Consider the following 18,886-nt stretch of genomic DNA (forward strand, 5'->3'; position numbering starts at 1 on the left):
AGGAAGCTGCACTTGTAGGGGGCCCTCAAGACAAAACCAATAATGGCAAAACAAAAGTTTTAGAAACATTTCTAAGTCTCCAGTACGTGCAGATAAAAACAGCCGTGTCACAGCACCAGTGGATGGGGGTGGATAAGATTCACACCCCAAGGGTAGGAAAGACACTGCTGACTACAAGAGCTATCAGGTCTATCCTGCAGCCACTCTGAGACAGAGGAGAGGCTGGCATCCACGTTCAGAGAGGCACTAAACCCATTGTGGGGGGGGGATGTGATGACTGTTTCCAGGAACAAACTTCCCTTTCAATCTGGGTTCCCATATATGAGTCAAACCCAAGCACACTCATCCTCAAGACTACATCTTTAAGAGTATTACAAAGCACTGCTCTCTTTCCACCCACAAAGCAAACACTAACACATGAGCACCCAGTTAGTTTTCTGCCCAGACGGGTTTAGCTTTGTACCAATTCAATCCATACAGAAAACGAGTGGACAACAGTTTGGCTGCAGCAATGGTCTTTGTCTGTGAAAGGCCCTTAGGGAACAAGTCTTTAGAGCATCCCTGCGGATGGTTTGGTTGTAAAACAAACAGAAGATAATCGAGCTCCATATAGTAGTGCTTCAAACTGAATTACGTTAGACAGACAAATTGGTACTTTAAATATTTGATGTATGCACAGAGTTCTCTGCTGAAGCCTGCTCTGAAAGACCAAATGGAATCTCTGCGGGAGAAGCTACCCCTAGCAGCAGGAAAATTCTCATTCATGTTGTAACATTTCCGGGACGTCAGTTCCAGTTATTTTCACATATTCAGCCCTGCTTGGTAAAATGTATTTTAATTCATTACAATTTTAGATATGTTCCAGCTAAGGTTAGAGATGGCTGGCTGTCACGTTCCCTTTCTGCCAGTCAGCAAGCCGAATCTGTCCGTCTGACCTTCCAACTCGGTAACGGGCAGCAGCAGCAAGCGAGGAACGTGAGCATTGTGCATCAGGTTCCCAAGCATGCTAGGGTGATGCACAGTAACGCTGCCCCTGGCTCTCCAGACTGGCTTTCTAGACTAACAATTGTTGAGACCTTTTTAAGTACAAACCAGTTTCAAACAGACTAAATTAAACACCAGAATAAAAGCTGACAGCTGTTCAATAGCCAGTACTTTGTGGCTTTCTGCAGGTTTTGCCACACTACACGACACAGCCTTCCACTAGCTCTGTCTGAGGTGTACAGAGACTTCCAGGTGCTTGGTCTGGGGCCAGATGTGATTTTCAAGCTCCTCGCTTTTGATCTCATGCAGGTCTGTAGTCCCACAGGCTTACAGGCCTCTGCTGTGACATGTAAAATGCTCATCATTGTGAATCTGGAATGAGCCAATGCTCTCCTGTGCATGTGCAAACAGAGGAGCAGACACATGATGAGAGCTGAGAGCCAGTGGGGGCCGGGTAGGCTCATTCTAAAGCGCCTTACAACAATCTCTCAGTGGTTTCATTTAAACCTCCATTCTGAAGTGACCCTGGAAGCAGGACATACAGTATTTTCTGTTTATTTACTTTGCAACTGTTTTTCTTCTCTTCCTATAAAGCACTCGGTGACCCAAGAAATCTTACTCCTCCTCTCCTGCCTCCCTACAAGTGTTTCTACCCAGGAGTAACTCAGGGTTTATCTTTTGTCTTCCAGAGTTCCAGCGTGGCACCAATGCCGACTCAGTCTGCTCAGAGTTCACCTGATTACACCAGCGCTCAGCTCAGCAGGTATCTGGCTACAATAAAGAGTGCTTTCACAAGCTTGCCAGTGTGAGCTGGCTAGAGGATTTAACATGAGCACAAATCTGGTCTTCTCGGTAACTACTTTCTCAATTGTTCAGCAACTGAAATCAAAGAAATGAGCATGACAGTTTACACTTATGTTACACCCTCTGCTTTGGGGTCGGGGTGCAGTTTTTAAGCTGTCTCTGTGGCAGCAGGGTCTCCAATTTGCTGCAGCATCAAAGGACTCTGTAGAAATAATAGTTCTCAAAGTCAGGAGGGCCCTTCCTCCAGAATTTTAGCTCACTTGGATCCAGTTTTGCAGCAGTTCCCTCAGTCACAAAAGTTATAATTGTTCTCCCCCAAATTAGAAACAAAAAGACAAACAGGGAGCTTTGCACGGAGACTCTGCAGTGGAAACACACAACTCTGGTGCAGTGAGGTATCTAAACCTACGTATAGTTTACTCATGGTGCAGCCTCTCATACAGCATTCCACTACTGAATATTCCATAGCAGATTTACTACTCACTACAGGATTGAGCCTTCTAGTATATTAACAAAGCTTTCCACTAAACTGGATCGTTTAATCTTAATCCCAGCCCCGGGGCAAAGGCAGCCATCCTGGCAAATCATCTCCAGCCACAGAAGTGGGACTGGAGGGGAAGAGCCAACTGATCCCTGCCCGTGAGTGCACCATGCATTTAGCAGGTGAGGAGCCAATATCTGCTCAAAAATGAAGCATGTCCAACATGGCCAGCCAGCTTCTGCTTTGGGGGTCTGCTGCTTTCTTCTTTTAACCCCTTTATGCCAAGCTGGATTTTTTCTGCACTCCATTCAGACGACATCTGAGCGGGTTCCCTGGCACAGAGCTGCCCGAACGGCCGGTGCCATTACTCACCGGTGCTGATCGGGTACCAGGTGTGGAGCCCAAGCCCGGGATCGAAAAGACTGCTGTCCTAGCTGCCTCTGCAAGTCTGGAGGGATTTCAGCTGTAGGGTTGGTCATTGCCAGAGTGTGCCTTTTTGACCTATTTGCCAAGTATCTGCAACAAGCAGGAGCATATTTTATAAATGGAAGAGACTGACGGGAATACTCCAAAAGAAGGGAGCAGAAGCAGATAATCCAGAGTAATTAGGAAAGAAAAATGCTCGCTGCAGTGCTCAGAGCCTGCTGTGAGTTGTAGAACACCCATGAAAGAGCAAACCGTACTGCCAATGTCTGTCAGGTTAAAGGGATGTTAACTGCTTAGTGGAAGACTGAAGTCATAGCCAGCTTTATTCCAATGCCAACCTTGGTAAGAAACAGAATGACCATTCATCATCTCAGGAGAAAAGCCCTACTTCATCTCATGGGGAATTCTGAAGCACATTCATTTAGATCTAGTGACTAGTTAGTTTCTGTAGGGATTCTTTCTCCTAAAGTGGTGCTAGTCTGAAGGGTAATAGCACTGTCTGCCTTACATCATATGCACTATGCCCATGGGACTGTTTGCGTGAGTAATGCTTACAGCTCAGCACCGTGCAGACAGACGCTGTGCACGTTTCCCTGCGTGGCTCAGCCTGCGCACTTCAGTCCTCACCTGCAACGTGCTCAGTCTGGAGTCTGAGCAGAGAGCAGCACGCTGAATGGTCCCACATCAGATGATGGCATTTACGACATCGCTACCACCGCTGGAGATTAGGCTGCCCTTTGCACTGTGTGTGTGATCTAACCTGGATCTGAACGTAGGTTCAGAGAGAGGAACAGCGTGTGTGTAAAGTGCGCCATCTAGTCCCCACTCTTGGACACTTCGAGCAGAGCCTGGGAATCAGTGTATGGAGGCTGCACCAATGATGCCTAAAGCAAAAAGGGCAAGGGACAGTGAGGAGCTAATTCAGCCCATTCCCTTCCTGGAGCAGCAGCCCTCTGAGAGCTTCCACCTTCAGCTGTAGACAAGTTCAGGGCTGGTTTGGGGATTTTTAGCCCTATTGTTCCCTTTGTGTTTTTGTTGGATGCTAAGGCAGGAAGGGCCTGATTCAGTGAGATGGCAAAGGGTGCAGCTATCCTCGGATATTCTTCACTCTTGGGCAAGCACCAGGACAGCTCTCTCAGGTGCTAGCAATGGTGGAAACACTGACAAGGTTTGAGGACAGAGTGGAATCAATGCCTGTACCTGGACTAACCCTCCCATCATTGCTAACTCAAGTGAAGCTGCATTGGTGATGAGTTATGGCTACAAAGATTCCCGGCCCCCACAAAGCCAGAGGGTAAAATGGGAGTTTACAAATACTTCGATTTGATTTCTTTTTAATGTCTGTAACTAAAACCTGTACAGTAGGGGAAACAGCGGCACTTAAAACTATGGCTCTGCAAAAAGCATTATCCACTGACACAAAAAGCAGCCAGTTAACAGAATGACGAGTACTTAGTGGTGTGGTGACTTGCCAAAATCTGAGCCATTAAATGTTTGAGATCCATTAGATGGAGACAGGGAGAGTTTCCCAAAGAGCTTCACAATTGTGGTTTGCTACAATCACTTTATTTCATGGCTCCAGGGAACAATCCAATCATGAACTGCAAGTGTTTGGCTGAAAAAAAAAGTTTTGCAAGCTCCGAAGAGATGTGATTGTGCCCTGGGCACGGGGAATGGAATGCACACTATTTCAAGGTCAGGCAACCTAAAGCAAACAAGGGCAAAAGTTGCTCTGCGGTCATTGCAGAGGGCATTCAAACCAGTGTTCTGAAAAGATAAATATTAGCTCCTGTCCCTGGTGTTAATCCTGTTTACTCTTCTGCTGGTGATTAGTGGCATGTCACAGCGTAAGAGCGTGGGGAGATGGAGGGTTAATGTGCACCCATTAAGCACAGTTGAAGCCTGGTCCCGTCCAGCGGCTATGGAGAATGTGGCATAAGCGCACACAAGAAGGATTTGGGGGTAATAGTTTCAAAAGTAGCTAAGCCCCATTTTCAAAGGTGACTTAGGTACCTCAGAAACTGCATCCCATGGACTTACATTGAGACTTAGGTTCCTAAGTCCTGCACACATTTTTGGAAGTTTTACCCTTGGTCTCAAAACCCTACCTGCCAAGCCTGACTCTTGGAACCTTAAAGGATTCGGCTGAAAGCAGAGATTTTAAAATGTGGGCACTCTAAGCTTGGCCAGATGAGGACACATTGGCAATTTGCCAAGAGCCGCAGGGCTGCATCTTATTTGCCCCAAATGGAAAAGGCTGCAGGTATGTTCAGCTTTACAGTCTGAAGCAGTGGCCCATGGAGACTGCAGGTCCCAGCTTGCAACTTCTGCACAGATCTGAGCAGCGCCGTCACTGGAGAGTTCTGATGCCAAGAGACAACGTTCACTATCGACTGAGGGCAAGACTTTTGTCACGACAGAGCATGGCATGCTGGGGCCTGCAGTGTCTGCGGGCCATGCCTCCATAATAAAGATGAGAATGACCATGGGTGGGACTGTATAGCTTCTTGGGCCACACTTTGGCTACCCAGAATGTGTAGACTCCTAGCCACTGGAAGCACAGGGCATTTTTTAATGTGTACCATGTTTGGCTGTTTTCTAAGGTCAAGTAGCCAAGGGAATCTTGGCACATGCCCTGGACAAGCCACTGTTGTACCCAACTGTCCATCGCCATTAGAACCCTTCTGTTTTACAGCACTGAGACCAGTGGAGTTTACAAGGGATCTAGGAATATTATAGGGAATTAAATGGCTTTAGCAGCAACTCCCTCACTTCTATACCTGCCTGCTGCCCACCCGGCAGCTATTTGCATCCTTCTTGGAAGGACAATATCCATAAAAGTTGAGAAAGAGCCTGTTCTCGCCAAGTTCCTGCCCACCAGAACTGGGGAGAATCCATGGAACTTAATAAGGAGGATCATCTGCACCAGTTGCTTAGCAGAAAAACTAGCTAAACAAAAGCTACACTGGAAGTATTAGCAAGGACAGTGTTAGTGTTTTCGGTACATACTTTGGCTGGGGAGAGAAGTGAAGTTTCGGAGTCGATATTGGACCACCTCTCACATGTCGGAGCAGACTGTTTCAGGACCTACTGCTATGGCTAGAAGTCTAAATGACTACAGATACCCAAGTTTTTATCAAACTCACTTCAAGGCATCAGAGTTGGATGTTTACTGCAGGTCTTGGTCCAAAAGCTGCACAGATAAAATGAGACCACTTCCCCAGTCACTCAGCAGGGATGAGGGAGGGTGCAGTGTCTTAGCACTAACTATTCAGGTTAGTTTGCTTTGCATGCTGACACACCCTCAGCAAGGGAGTTTAGTGCTCAGAGAGATTCTGGATACCCTATTGTTCAAATAGCCTGCAGAATTTCAGGTGATGTCAGGTTGTTTTACCGAGTTATTCATTTGCCTGTTAGCGTCAGGTAGAGTAATTGCCTGGTGTAAACAGGCACCCATAAAGGAAAAGTTGAAACCTTCACCATAATCAACACCTGCAGCTTGGGATGAGGTTGATTAGTTGGGTTTTTTATAAATCAGCTTTAGGGCACCACAGGGTGAGCCTCTCCAGCAGCACAAGGGGAAAGGCCAACGGATGGGATGTTACCTCTGCACAGCTTCCTGATCCGGCTCCCCATCGGAGCTCTCCTCATCCACAGGGGTAACTGCTGGCACGGCCTGAGGAGAGAGGAAAGGGGAACCATGGGCTCCAGAAGGTGGCTTATTCAACACTATCTTGGGCTGCAGAAACCTGACTTTCTGGAAGAACATTTAAGTACCAGACATTTGGGGGCACTCAGAAACCTCCTCCAAAACACACCCTCACCATCGCACCCTTACATAGTGCAACCTATATAGGGGCAGCTTCTTGTGGTGCTAGCAGGAAATTCAGTAATACACATACCTCCAGGGGGAAGCACTGCCGACATTAACACCGGCAGATTTTCCTTTCTCTCATCAAATAAAGCAAGAGAGTTGCAAAGCAACCTTAGCAAGAAAGTTACAAACATCATGCTCTTCTCAGCACTTCTGAAGAGGAGAAATATTTCAATTACTACTACTAAATGAGAAATAAAAAGGCCCATTCAGCATCAGCACGTGACATTTCTCAGAGCAGCAAGATGACTGGCCTCTAGTGCTAGCAATTTTGTGCAGGTCATTAATGGAAGGAGGAAGATACTCAACTGGACAGTGAAAATAACATTCACCTTTGAAAACATACAGCTATGCCCCAGACACAGACACTTCCAATGGGAAGGAGACAATCAAATAGGGGGCTGGCTTGAGGAACACATGTGCCCCGAACGGTCAGCACTACTCAGATAGGGGCTATAGCCAGACAGCCAGGCATGCCAATTCCAAACGCGGGGCTCCCTGGCAGTGGTGTCACGAAGGAGGAGACCAAAAGCCAGACACTAAGCAAGCAGCAATGTCGAAGGATCTTGTGAGACAGGGAAGGGCTGCCGGGAAAGGAGAGGCGCTTGTGATGCACATGGTAACTGAAGGGCCAAAGCAGTTTAAGTGCCAGGAGCACAGACATCGTGGGAGAGGGAGGCTACCAGCCATTCTATACACTGCTCTGAGGAGACGAGACCAGTCACAGCATGGCCAGGAACTTGCTGATACTGGCAGTGAAGCCACCATCTGTTTTAAAAGGTTCCTTTGAATGCTGCTTCAGCTTTGCCTCTGGAGAGCAGGTAGGTAGAGAGGGCCAAGGGAAAGAGTGAGGAAACCCTCCCAAAAGGGAACATTATTGTAGGATGAACGTCCCTGAGGAAGGAAAGCAAAAGCAAATGGCAGGTGGCGAGTCCCTGCCAATGTTGGGAATCTGGCATTTCATTCCCTGTCCGCCCCCGCAGTTCTTTCGCACACGCCACTCCCCCCCCGCTTTCACTGCCAGCAAGAGGACGGGTTTGTAAACACGCCACCAACTCTGTTCTTCCTTTGCTACTTACTGGCGTCATAGTGACGAGTGGGGAAGGGCCTCGAGGACGCTTCAGCAGTTGTTGTGCGTGCAGCTGGATGTTGGCTCCACCGTCTGAAGCCCGCCGCCCCAGAGGGCCCATTCCATTCAACAACTGCAGAGTGGGGGGCTGCAGCAAGGACTGCTCCTAGGAAGAACACAGGGGAGTTATCACAGAATACTCCTCCTCTAGTGCCTCCCGATGGAGGATCTCAGAGCACTGTATAAATACCAAGGAAACAGCCTCACTGGCCTTGGGTGAGGGGAAGGATGTTCAGCACCTTACTCCTGGGGAAACTGAGGCACAGTGGTGGAATGACCTGCCTGAACTCGGTCAGTGGCAGAGCTGGGAGTAGAACCCAGATCTTCCAACTTCCAGCCCTGAGTTTCAGCCACAAGGCAGGCTGGGCTTCTGGGTTTCACACACTTGGAAGCCAAGGACCACGGCGTGATCTGTTACTAAAATCACTGATCTCCCGTCCCCATCAAACGAGTTTCTGAATTTCAAATTGTGGGGTGTTTGTTTGTACTCAGAACGACACGAGGGACAATCCCAGGCGGTAAGCGACATCCAATAGAACTAAGGTCCAGGCTCAGCGATCAAATCCATCATTAAACCTATGGAGCAGACTCGGGGCATCTCCAAGAGCACCAGCCTGTATCTCTGCGAGGCACTGGCTGCAGTTGTGGGGAACATACATAGCAGTTGGTACCTTGTACTCCAGCTGGCCAGTCGGCTGCAGGTTCTGCATAGGCAGCATATTGTGCATGAAGTTCATGTTTGGAGTCACCTGCAGGAACGGTGCCTGGGGAGTGACACGAGGGAAGCCTGGCAGGAGCTTCTGGAGATCTTCCATCACTTCCGTGCTGTGCAATCACATTCAGAAACATGGGACTTAGAAATAACCCAAGCAAACCAACCTATATGCTTGCTACCGTCAGCTCTACTTCTCGCTGGCTTTCCCCGTGGATTTCTCCAGCTCAGGAGTGGGGCCTGCACCTTAAATGTAGCAAGTTCTTCCCTTAGGTTCTCAGAATTGGGATTTTCCAGCGCTAACCATTCATGTAAAATACAATTGCACTTGGCATCATGACAGTCTCTAGACACGAAGACATTAAAAATAAAGTGGCTCATAGCTTTCCGACCTCCTTTGCCTCCCAGGCCAACACGGCCCCCAATTAAACAAAGCTAGCCAGAAATAGCAACTGATTCATTGGGGTAAGGAGGAAATTGTGTCCCTGCCTGAGAGGCCTGCCAAACAGGTCACTGGGAAAATGGATTTTTCAAGTGAAAAGACATGGATTTCTGCTATTCAAGTGGCACCCGATTCCCTTCCCCACCCAGCCAAGATCATGCTTTCAAGCAAGAATCCCACCCTGCCATTCCATTCACCGCAGAGCTAGATATGCCGGGAGCAGGAAAGCAAAGGGATTTCACTCCTAGATATTGAAGGGTGGGGTTTTTGACGTGTGTTTTTCCCATTAAGATATGAATCCATCATTTTAGTAGATTATATAAAACCTCTGACCTTTCAACAGGAGCAACCCAAAGGTGTAAGAGCTTCTTACAACCTCCAAATCAAAGCACTGTACCGTACCCAGGTGCCTCCAAGAGGCCATTAAAAGCCAGAGAAACATCATCCATGAATTTATAGAGAATGCCATGGGGGTGGAGAGGGACCCTTAAAAAGGCAGGAGTGGGTTCCTTTGCTCCCACTCAGGAGAAAGAGCCTGATACTAACCGTGGGTCTGCGACTCCAACAGTGTGCCTTCTCATTGAGAGATAGCGGACCAGGGCTTCAGGGGATGGCTCTTCCCCTTCGTCACTGTCCAAGTTCATTGTTCCATCAGTCTAGGGTGGGGAAAAATACAAGAGGTTTTGAAATCAGGTGCCAGAAGCCCAGCGTGTCACTAAGAAAGGGTGCTCACAGGAGTCAGCAATGGAAAGCAACTTGCCTCTATGATCTGGTTCTCAGGGTTGATGAGCTGGACTTGTGGCACATTGATACTCACGGGGTTGCCTGCCTGTTCCGCCTGCAAAGCAGAAGGAATCAAAACCATGAACTGGGGGGTTTCTTTTCCATTTTAAAACCTGCAGCAAAGTCCTTCAGGTTGTGACTCTTCCTACTGGTCAGCCACTAACAGCCCAGTGCTCTTCAGGGGGGGGGTCGCCTTCTTCCGAACACATTAGCCACTTGCAGAAGGGATCCCAACTCTACGTTCAACTACATCTTCCTCCACCTCTCCCACCCATGCTCCCTTCTCAGACTCCTGCTATTGAAACTCAGCTGCATTCCCAGATGCTGCACAGCAGAAATTGGAGCATTTTCATGAAAAGCAAAACAGGGTTAGGCTCCAGCAGCACGTTGGTACAGCCACTTGGGGATGAGGGGGGAGATCCAGGAGCCAGTTCTAAACTGTTCTTTTCAGCCCACCCCAGGAACTCCTCTCTCTACTCCCTGCATCTCGACTCCGCAGCTTGTGCGCCCCTTCTCACAGCCTGACCTCTGTTAAAGCAAGAGTCTGCTCCTCAGCAGCTCCTGCTGCCAACGGAAACAGCTTCCTCACACCAATCCCAGGTCACGGACTCTGCGCTTCTTAACCCAGAACATCCCCCTCTCCGCCCTTTGGCTATACGGACGTCTGCCACTGCATTACAAGGTAACTAGGTACAGTGGGTTGGGGCAGGCTTTGCATGAAAGACACTAGACTGAATTAAGTTGCAGTCTCATGGCCAGAAAGTTGCAAATCCCAAGAGTACAGTAACACTGACACACATGAAAACCTACCACTCAGACAAAGACTCTTCTCATCTCTCCTTACCAGGGTGAGGACGTTCACGAAGGAACTCAAGTTATTTTACTTACCCAGCTAAACAAACAAGCTCTGACCAAGTTGAGCTTTGCAAAGCTGGGGGAAGTAATGACTAACCCTCCAGCGATGAAACGACCCCATCTATGTGGAACCCACCTGGATGTTAGCTGGTGTGGGGAAGGCCATGGTCCGTGGCACACTGGGAGGTGCTGTAATGCGCAGATTCTTGTGTCTCTTTAACCGGTCGCACAGCAGGCTATAGATTGCACTGTAGTGATCATAGGCATCTGTCCTTAGTGACTAGCAAGGGAAGGATAAGAAGAGATCAATTTTTTTGTTCTAGTAATGAAAATAAATCCCCCCCCCCTCAGACCCACTCTGCAGAAGAAAGTGTTAATTGGCAGGTGTGATCAGCCACCAACATGACATTTACCAGCTGCAGGCGACAGCCCAGTAACAGAGGCACTTGCAAGCTGGTTGGAGTTACCTGTAGCGTGCGCTCTTTGTCCAGCCCCATCTCTACCATTGCTAAGAGCACGTCTTCATTCAGTGGTTCCATCTGCCTTTCAATCTTCAGGTGCTGACATTCTGCTATTAACTGCAAGGGCACAGAAAGACGGTCAGTGCTCAGCACCCCAAGGGCGGCAAATGTTCACTAGGTGGAGCACACCATAAACCACCAGTGCCACAAGCCTACAGCTGAAGCGCCCGCGACCCACGCTGCAGCTCGGCACAGTATCTAAACACTGAGGGTACAGTGGCCTGCCTGGGCAAAGCAAGAGCAGAAACAGCATCTCACTTCACACTAGCATGTGATCTTGGGGGCCAGCTATGTCCCATAGCCAATGTGACTGGAACCAGGATCCCAGTGGCCTGGAGCTACCAAGACTAAGAGAAAGATGTAAGATGATGAACGATCTAGAGCCCAAGAGAGGAGAGGGTACGAAGACAAGGACGACAGCGAGTAAGCTGCATGGCCCAGCGGGGAGAAAGAAATACCAGCATACTTGCCCTTGGGAAGCCCGCCTACTGGACTCCCCACACCCTTTCTGCCTGCTCACCCTGTCAAACTCTGCATCAGCTTCCCCAAGCTTCATCCACTTGTGTTTGCAGATCTGGTCCATTGACAGTCGCTTACTTGGGTCCAGCACCAGCATGTGGCGGATCAAGTGCTCACATTCTGCAAGAGAGCAACAAGAAAATGAGTAATTCAGCAGCAAAGGGCAACACCTCCCCAGGGACACAGCTTTACACTGTGTCGGGAACAAGGGTAGATTTTCAAAGTGACAGACAAACACACTACTCCGTCTACAGGGTCATTGACAAACATGCCTTGTGTCAGGCCTGATTCAGTCTTGGACACAAGTGTGGGATTAAATTCCAGACATTTGTTGTCTGAGTTTAGCATCTACAAGGACTAGGCACATGCTCTGCCCAAAGCAAAATTAAAACAAGATCTCCAGCTCAGCATAGTTAAAGGGACCCCATATGCGGCACTGTGCACCAACAGCCCTCAGCTGACCAGAAGTTAGTGACTGCAAGAGGTTTTGCAAGGCACAAGGGCAGAAAGACCCCCAACTCCCAAGGGTCATCAATGGCTTCTGCCACTCAAGAGCATTGGTTTTCTTTTCCTTATGGTGATGTGCAAGACAATGTTGGTGCAGACCCTGGGTTAGTACAGCAAAAAAATCAACTTTCGAAGTCTGTGGTAACATTTTCATTGGATTTCGGTTTTGCAGAAGCTTCCTTTGAAAGCATTGATATTTGGGGCCAAATCTGTCTGTCTGTAGATCTTTAGACCTGAAGAGCTCTGTGTAAGCGCAAAAGCTTGTCTCTCTCACTAACAAACAATTGGTCCAATTATCTCACCACCTTGTCTCTCAAATATCCTGAGACCACCTGGCTACACCACCACTGCATATATACCTTTAATTCAGTATACTTCCCCCCTATAAACCACCCAATACCAAAGTCCAGTTTTTGAATGAAATACGAACTCACTCTTTCATCCAACAAGCAACCATCAGAATCAACCCTGTGATGTTCGTTACAGCCTGTAGGTGGCACACGTCTACTCTCCACCTACTTGTTTACTCTGGCAATGCAATACGGCCCATATTTCAGGGTTGAAGGGCAAACCACAATCACCATCTAACAGGCTGCCAAGGCAGGATTACCAAATGCAGGCTTAATGCAGGAAAACACATTTCCCCAACTTCCTTACAATAACAAGCACCACCACCACACCTGACCTAAGCTTACACCATGTAAACTGATGACAAGTTCAACCTGAAGCCAGAGAAAGTGTCTTATTTTCAAATTAAATTTTCCATTAAAGCATGCTATAAAATATGAGCTGGAGTCTCCCCCAATAAAGATGGAGGCTTGTCTGTAGTTAACAACAAATTATACATTTTCATGAACATTATTTTTGCTATTTACAACACAAGAATCTCTTAAAAAAAAAAAAAAAAAGAACGAACACAGTATAAAATTAAGATGCAAATTCACAGTGCAGATGTTTTAAAAAAAACTATCAAACTGGTTCAATAAATTAAGCGGCAATTTAGATGTAAAGGAATAAAACACAAGTTGTTCCTTTCACATCAGGCCTAGCCATAAGCTGCTTAGTTTTCAAATACTGAATCTCTCTTATCTCAGCCATTAAAAATGCCCAAACACCACACTGAATCCCCCTTGTGCAGCCACTGCCAACTGCAGCAGCTACCGCTCACACCACTTATCTAGCTCGCACACTATGCCAACTGAGCCTTCAGGGCAAGAAAAACCTCAGCGTATTTCGGTGAAAGAAGATACACAGGGATCATTTTCAGTGGCGAATGCAAGGCACCAGCCCTTCGACAGCAGAAGTATGAAGTTATGAATGAATCCGGGGGTGGAAGGGCGTGGTCTTACTGTGTCTCATCTCTAAGTGAGGAGCATTGTGGCTGTCCCAGAGGTTGGACAGATCTAGGAGTGCTTTAGAGGCTCTACACATTTTAGTACAACATTTCTGCCTCAGTGGAAGTATTCAATTTCTTTCACTGAAGTCTCAAGGACTCAGGATGGAAGCATAGCAGTTTACAGCTAAGCCAAGTGACTGCACATCACAGGGCACGTACAGGGCAAGGAGTGATCAGCACATCAGGAGATAAGGTGGGTTTTCATGTGGCTGATGCATGCCAGTTGTCACATGGTACCCCAAACCAGTTTGCCTAGGGGTCTGTTTCCAAGTCTGCTACTGACTCTGCCTAGGCAAGTCACCACAGCTGTCTGGGCTTGTCTCCTCATGTGTAAAATGGAGAGGACATCCCCTCCTTTGTAAAGCACTTTGTGAGGAAGACTGCTATTGAAATGCTAGGAATTACTGATATATTACCATTGTTCTAAGAATCCCTAAGGCACACAGAGCTTCTACAGCTTGTGAGCACAATGGAGGGGGACAGGAGGAGCCTTACTTCTGCATTTGGACAACATACAAGTGCAAGAGGACATTCAATGAAGATGAAAAACAAGCAATTTAAAACTGATAAAATAATGTTTTACAGAATCCATAATTAACCTGTGGAATTCTCTGCCTCAAGGTATCAAAGCTGAGGAGCTTGGGATGATTTACAATAAAGGATTAGGCATTTATAAGGACAATGGGAACACCTGGGATAAGAGAGAACATTTTTTTAAAGGGAAATAAACCCTCATTCCTTAGGGCCTGAGCCACTGTGTAATGAAGGTTAGGAAAAAGCTGCCTCTGTGGGCAAGTTATTCCATAACTGCCCCCTTGGGAGTTTCTTGCACCATCTTTAAAATCAGCTGGTGCTAGTCACTGTTCGATACAGGATGCTAGAAGGGATGGACCGCTTGTCTGATCTAGTCTTGCAAGTCCTGTTCCCATGATACACTTTTTACAGCTTTAGTGGGTTTAAAGAGAATTTGTATCTGAATGGGGCTTTGTTGGAGTTTAATAGAGACACAAACGGGCATTCCACAGACACGAAATGAATGAAACTGAAGAGCAGCCAAGGGAAGCGCAGTCACCACTGCCATCCGCATTACAAGACCTTGCAAATACAGCCATCATGGGACTGTTCCAAGGAGAACTCCTAGGACTCCTAAAGCAAGGCACCGAGGAGAGGCAGAGGGTGAAATTAACTCTTTAAACCCTTCATTGTCAAACTAATAGGAGACAGCTGGTGTGGCTGAACTGTCGCTTCAAGTGTTGCAGGCTGAGGGCAGAGAATGCCATGAATTCTTCATGGTCACATGAAGTTGCACAGTGCTTAGCAAAAGCACAAGGCCCTTGTTAACAGGAGGCTCAGAAGGGATCTGCTGGAGAGTGAGAAACCAGGGCGGTTTAAGCACCTGTAAAGCAATCCTAGCTACACACAGCTCTTCAGCTACTTCTGTTCTCCTACTCCTGGAGCTGCTCAACATGCCTTTTCAAATGGCTCAGCCCACCCCTCCAGGCATTCCCGCCCTCCCCCTTTCTGCAATGTGTCACTCATGAGCTAAGACTTCAAAGACGGCCTCAGTCTGGAGAAAGCCCAGAAGGAAGAGGAAATAAAGCCTCTATTAAATCTCTAGAACATCTGCTTCTGGCAAAGGGGTTTATTTTTCATGAAACAAAAACACTGAAACAACATTAAGGCTCTAACTTAAATCAACCAGAGCAAGGACATATAGTGAAGGGTGCCACTCTGTCCCTTCCTCGCCCAGTTGTGCACTGCAAAGATCTCAGACCATCAGATGCTCCTGCATCTGACATAAAAGTGGCTTTGCACTTTCTTTTATGCCACTCCCTATGCAAGAGCCAGGTTTCTTTCCCAAATCCACATCTTTGGTGAACCCTCCCTACAGAGGTCCCTTGACTGACTAGCTCTCCATGGCATCTTGCCTTGGCAGTGATGTCCTATGCATCATTCCTGGATTAGACTAATTTCTCTGCCTTCCCTTGTTTTTGTGACATACCATGTAAGTGGGCCACAAGGAATAACTGAAGAAGTCATTGATTAGTACATGCCAAGGAATCAAGAGCGTGTGTGGGGTGGGGTGGGGTGGGGGATATAAACGGCAGTGACATTTAGAATTCACTGGCTTATCTTTGGTTTGGTGGCAGTTAAGCTCTGGAAACTCAAAGCTTCAGGCTGGGAAGCCTCAGATTTAGTAGGCAAGCTAAACTGTATGGGACACAGAGATCATCCTGCAGAGATATTGCACCAGAACAGGGAGAAGGGTCTTTTGTTTAAGAGAATTAATGAGAAAGCCATTCACATAGAGCTAAGATCAACGGCTTCCCTGCCTCCAGCCACAGGCTCTTCAGAGCACAACTCCAGTGTATTATGGCTTAAGAGCCTAGCAGAAAACTTCTTTAGGAAACCAACCTAAACAAAGGAAGGTACCATAATCATCTGTGGCTGTTGGATTAACCCAGGGACTCTGACTTCCCAAAGGGGTTGCTGTGCTCCTGTACTCTGCCACAATTACTTTGGATCTGACAGCTGCTATCTTGACATTGGAAAGTTGCAAGCCACACCACTTTGCAAAACTGGCTTGGGAGAGAGATCACAATATATTAGGAGATAGATATTAAATGCTGTGCCAATTAATCCCCCTCATCATCTAGCCTGAAGCCCTGAAAGGAATTGAACTAGGCCCAGCACATCGAAGATGGGCCTTTTGGCTGGCTTCTGTTTCTGTCTCTAACACACAGCTCTGTTCTTGATTACCTGAACTCAGGGCTGAGTGGTGTCTCCACACATAGAATCATAGAATATCAGGGTTGGAAGGGACCTCAGGAGGTATCTAGTCCAACCCCCTGCTCAAAGCAGGGCCAACCCCAGCTAAATCATCCCAGCCAGGGCTTTGTCAAGCCAGGCCTTAGCAGTTTTAGCATGCAGCTTTAGCAGTAGCCGTGCATGCTGCATTCGCCAAACACATTACAAATGATGCTACTTGCAGCCCCAGTGATAAAATGTTTATGTTGTGTTGCTTGTAGTTAAGTCACAATGAAGTCTAATCAAGAATGATTCAGCCATACTGTCCACTGGAGATCTCTATTCTCTCTGGCAGCGCAATTATTCACTGAAAATTAATTTTCCTTTAGTTAAACACATGCCCTTTAATGTTGCAACTACAAGGTGGGTGATCTGCTCTTAGAGGCTGAGTACAGTACCATGCTGTGCCTTCGCAATCAGATGGTTTGTGTGCGCACACAAGTATATCAAGAAGGCTGGTCTGAGACAGGCACAGTGCCGGCAGGAACTGGGAAAGCTTCCCCCTCCACAACTCTGCCAATCCATTTTGCTCCTGCACTAAAGCAGCCCCTGCTGGGCTTATTCCTACCCACACACAGACCTGCAGTCCAGCCCAGGCTGTCCCTCCGGTGCACCTTCCACCTCTCCCAGCCCTGACCTGCAGCTGGTCTGCTGTTCCTGAGCGTCTCTCCTAAATTCTGACAGTGCTCCTGAGTCTGGATTTGCAGCACCCGCTGCTATTCCAGGCTTAACCCTCTTACACGCAGTCACTGTGAATTATGCCTCGCAATGAGATGTTTTGGAAAAATGGGGAACTCGGATGAGATCAGCAAACCTCCCTCAATTGGAATCTAAGTCAGGGTTTGGACCCAGGTCTCCAGAAGTGATAGACAACATCATTGCGTTGCTAAAATCAGCCCAACCAAAACGCAGACATTAAATTCTACTTTTCCTCCTGGAGAGCAAAGCAATCTGAAACCACATGCCCTAATCCCCCAGTCCAGCCCCCTTTTTAGGCAGATCTGTTGATGGGAACTGCCTAGCACAAGTGGCTATGAAAGAGCGCTTAGCCTGAGAGCCGCTTATAACTAACGTTGGTTTCAATAAACTCCAAAAAGTCTAAAGCTAAGTGAAACATTTGGATTGACGTGAAGGGGCTTTGGTAACATGCCTTCCCACAGCACACATGTAAAAATGGATGCTGCTTTCCTGGAAACTGAAGCAGTTATGTAAAGCTAGTGACCTGTATAAAACCTTCCCCCATGTTCCCGAATGAGAGAGGCTAGGGAATTGCATCATCATCATCTTCTGAAGAGCCAGGACCACAGCGAAGTTATCTATCCACCTATGCTACAATGGCAAAGAATCATGAAGCAACAGACTAGAAGAAGCAACATGCTTCTCCTCCTCAGTTGTACTCCCTACAGCAGCATTTCAGTGTGGTCGCACAAGGACACTAAAGCCTCACCAGCACCCGAGCATTAGCTAAGGCACATGTAAGTTACAGGAGATGCTGAACACTTCACTTTACATCCCCTCCTTCTTTGCACTACTTAAGTCAAACAGTTTTCTATGCTGCTCTTATGCCCCTAAGGCGACTGTCCTGACCTCTGCAGTGTCTAGCGCATTCTAGTGGAACTAAACGGAGAACAATTAGTGGGTTTTTTAAGAATTTCCTCCCCCGTTCTGGCTAGCTGTGAGAGTCTAGCATTCCCTTTCCCTGCCCCTTACACTAAACCCAGGTGGCCCAAGAACTGCCTGAGATTTAACTAACTGTGATTAAGGCTGCAGCCTTCTGAAAGGGTAAGCCTGCTTCATTTCCAGCCAATTTGTCAGCTCTCTCTTGTTCACAGATAGGGCTGAATGGATGTTCGTCTCTCAATGCCCATAACACAGCTCAGAACTACAGGATTAATGTCCAAGGTAAGGTGACTCGCTTTACCTGCTTCTCTGGAGGTATGTGTCTATGAGGGGGTTCATTTAGTGTTATTTTGAAGTCTCTCTCCACATTAGGGGCCAGATTCTGGCCCCGTAGTTGTGATGAGCAGCGCCATGAAGTTATCACTCAAGAGCTTGTCTAGACAGGGAGGCTGCTGTGCAATAAACCAGGGTGTGAATAAGTGTCCACACAGGGAGCTTATTCCACACCAACTCCCCGTGTAGACACTCTTATCCCACACTAAGAGTGCCTTTGTGTGGGTCAGCTTAATCCAGTTCCTAAATGGACTAACCTAACCTGCTCAAAGGCAGGCAGTGCAGAGTAAGGGTGGCCACATGGGAGCAGGTGCAGAATAGCTACCGTGCTTTAAATTCACACCTTCGTTTATTCAAAAATAGCTTCCCCGTGTAGACAAATCCTCAGTGTAGGAGGGCAAAACGTGGCTCCCAGTGGCACAGCTACCATGCCAAGAAGGGATTACTCCTTCTTTGTTATAGGAAGGTTTGGGAGTGATACAAAAGTTTGGGAGAGTTTCCCAGCTGCAACATGGATCTGACCATTAGTTCCAAACTTCTGCTATCGATTAGTTGGGGATTCTGGTGGAAATAAAATTCAGTATCAGCCAATCTAAAATACAAGGTACAAGAAAGGAAGCATGCGCATGTGCACACGCAGCTAAGTGTCAACTTAAAAACTGGGGTCAACTTGTGAAAGAGAGATTAAATTA

The 18,886-nt window shown here is 47.4% G+C and overlaps 1 protein-coding gene across 1 annotated transcript in view; it reads right to left on the minus strand.

Annotated features, from left to right (window-relative positions):
- Positions 1-18,886, minus strand: part of SIK3 (SIK family kinase 3) — a 47,289-nt gene that overhangs the window by 14,656 nt on the left and 13,747 nt on the right. The window contains exons 4-12 of the mRNA XM_065417082.1: positions 11,532-11,650; positions 10,958-11,068; positions 10,627-10,770; positions 9,613-9,690; positions 9,399-9,508; positions 8,370-8,523; positions 7,649-7,804; positions 6,301-6,371; positions 2,642-2,785 (exon numbers count right to left, since the gene is read on the minus strand). Coding sequence (XP_065273154.1) covers positions 2,642-2,785; positions 6,301-6,371; positions 7,649-7,804; positions 8,370-8,523; positions 9,399-9,508; positions 9,613-9,690; positions 10,627-10,770; positions 10,958-11,068; positions 11,532-11,650 — 1,087 coding nt within the window. The remainder of the gene's footprint in view (positions 1-2,641; positions 2,786-6,300; positions 6,372-7,648; positions 7,805-8,369; positions 8,524-9,398; positions 9,509-9,612; positions 9,691-10,626; positions 10,771-10,957; positions 11,069-11,531; positions 11,651-18,886) is intronic.

Source organism: Emys orbicularis, chromosome 15 (genome assembly GCF_028017835.1).
Source record: "Emys orbicularis isolate rEmyOrb1 chromosome 15, rEmyOrb1.hap1, whole genome shotgun sequence".
NCBI classification, from domain to species: domain Eukaryota; kingdom Metazoa; phylum Chordata; order Testudines; family Emydidae; genus Emys; species Emys orbicularis.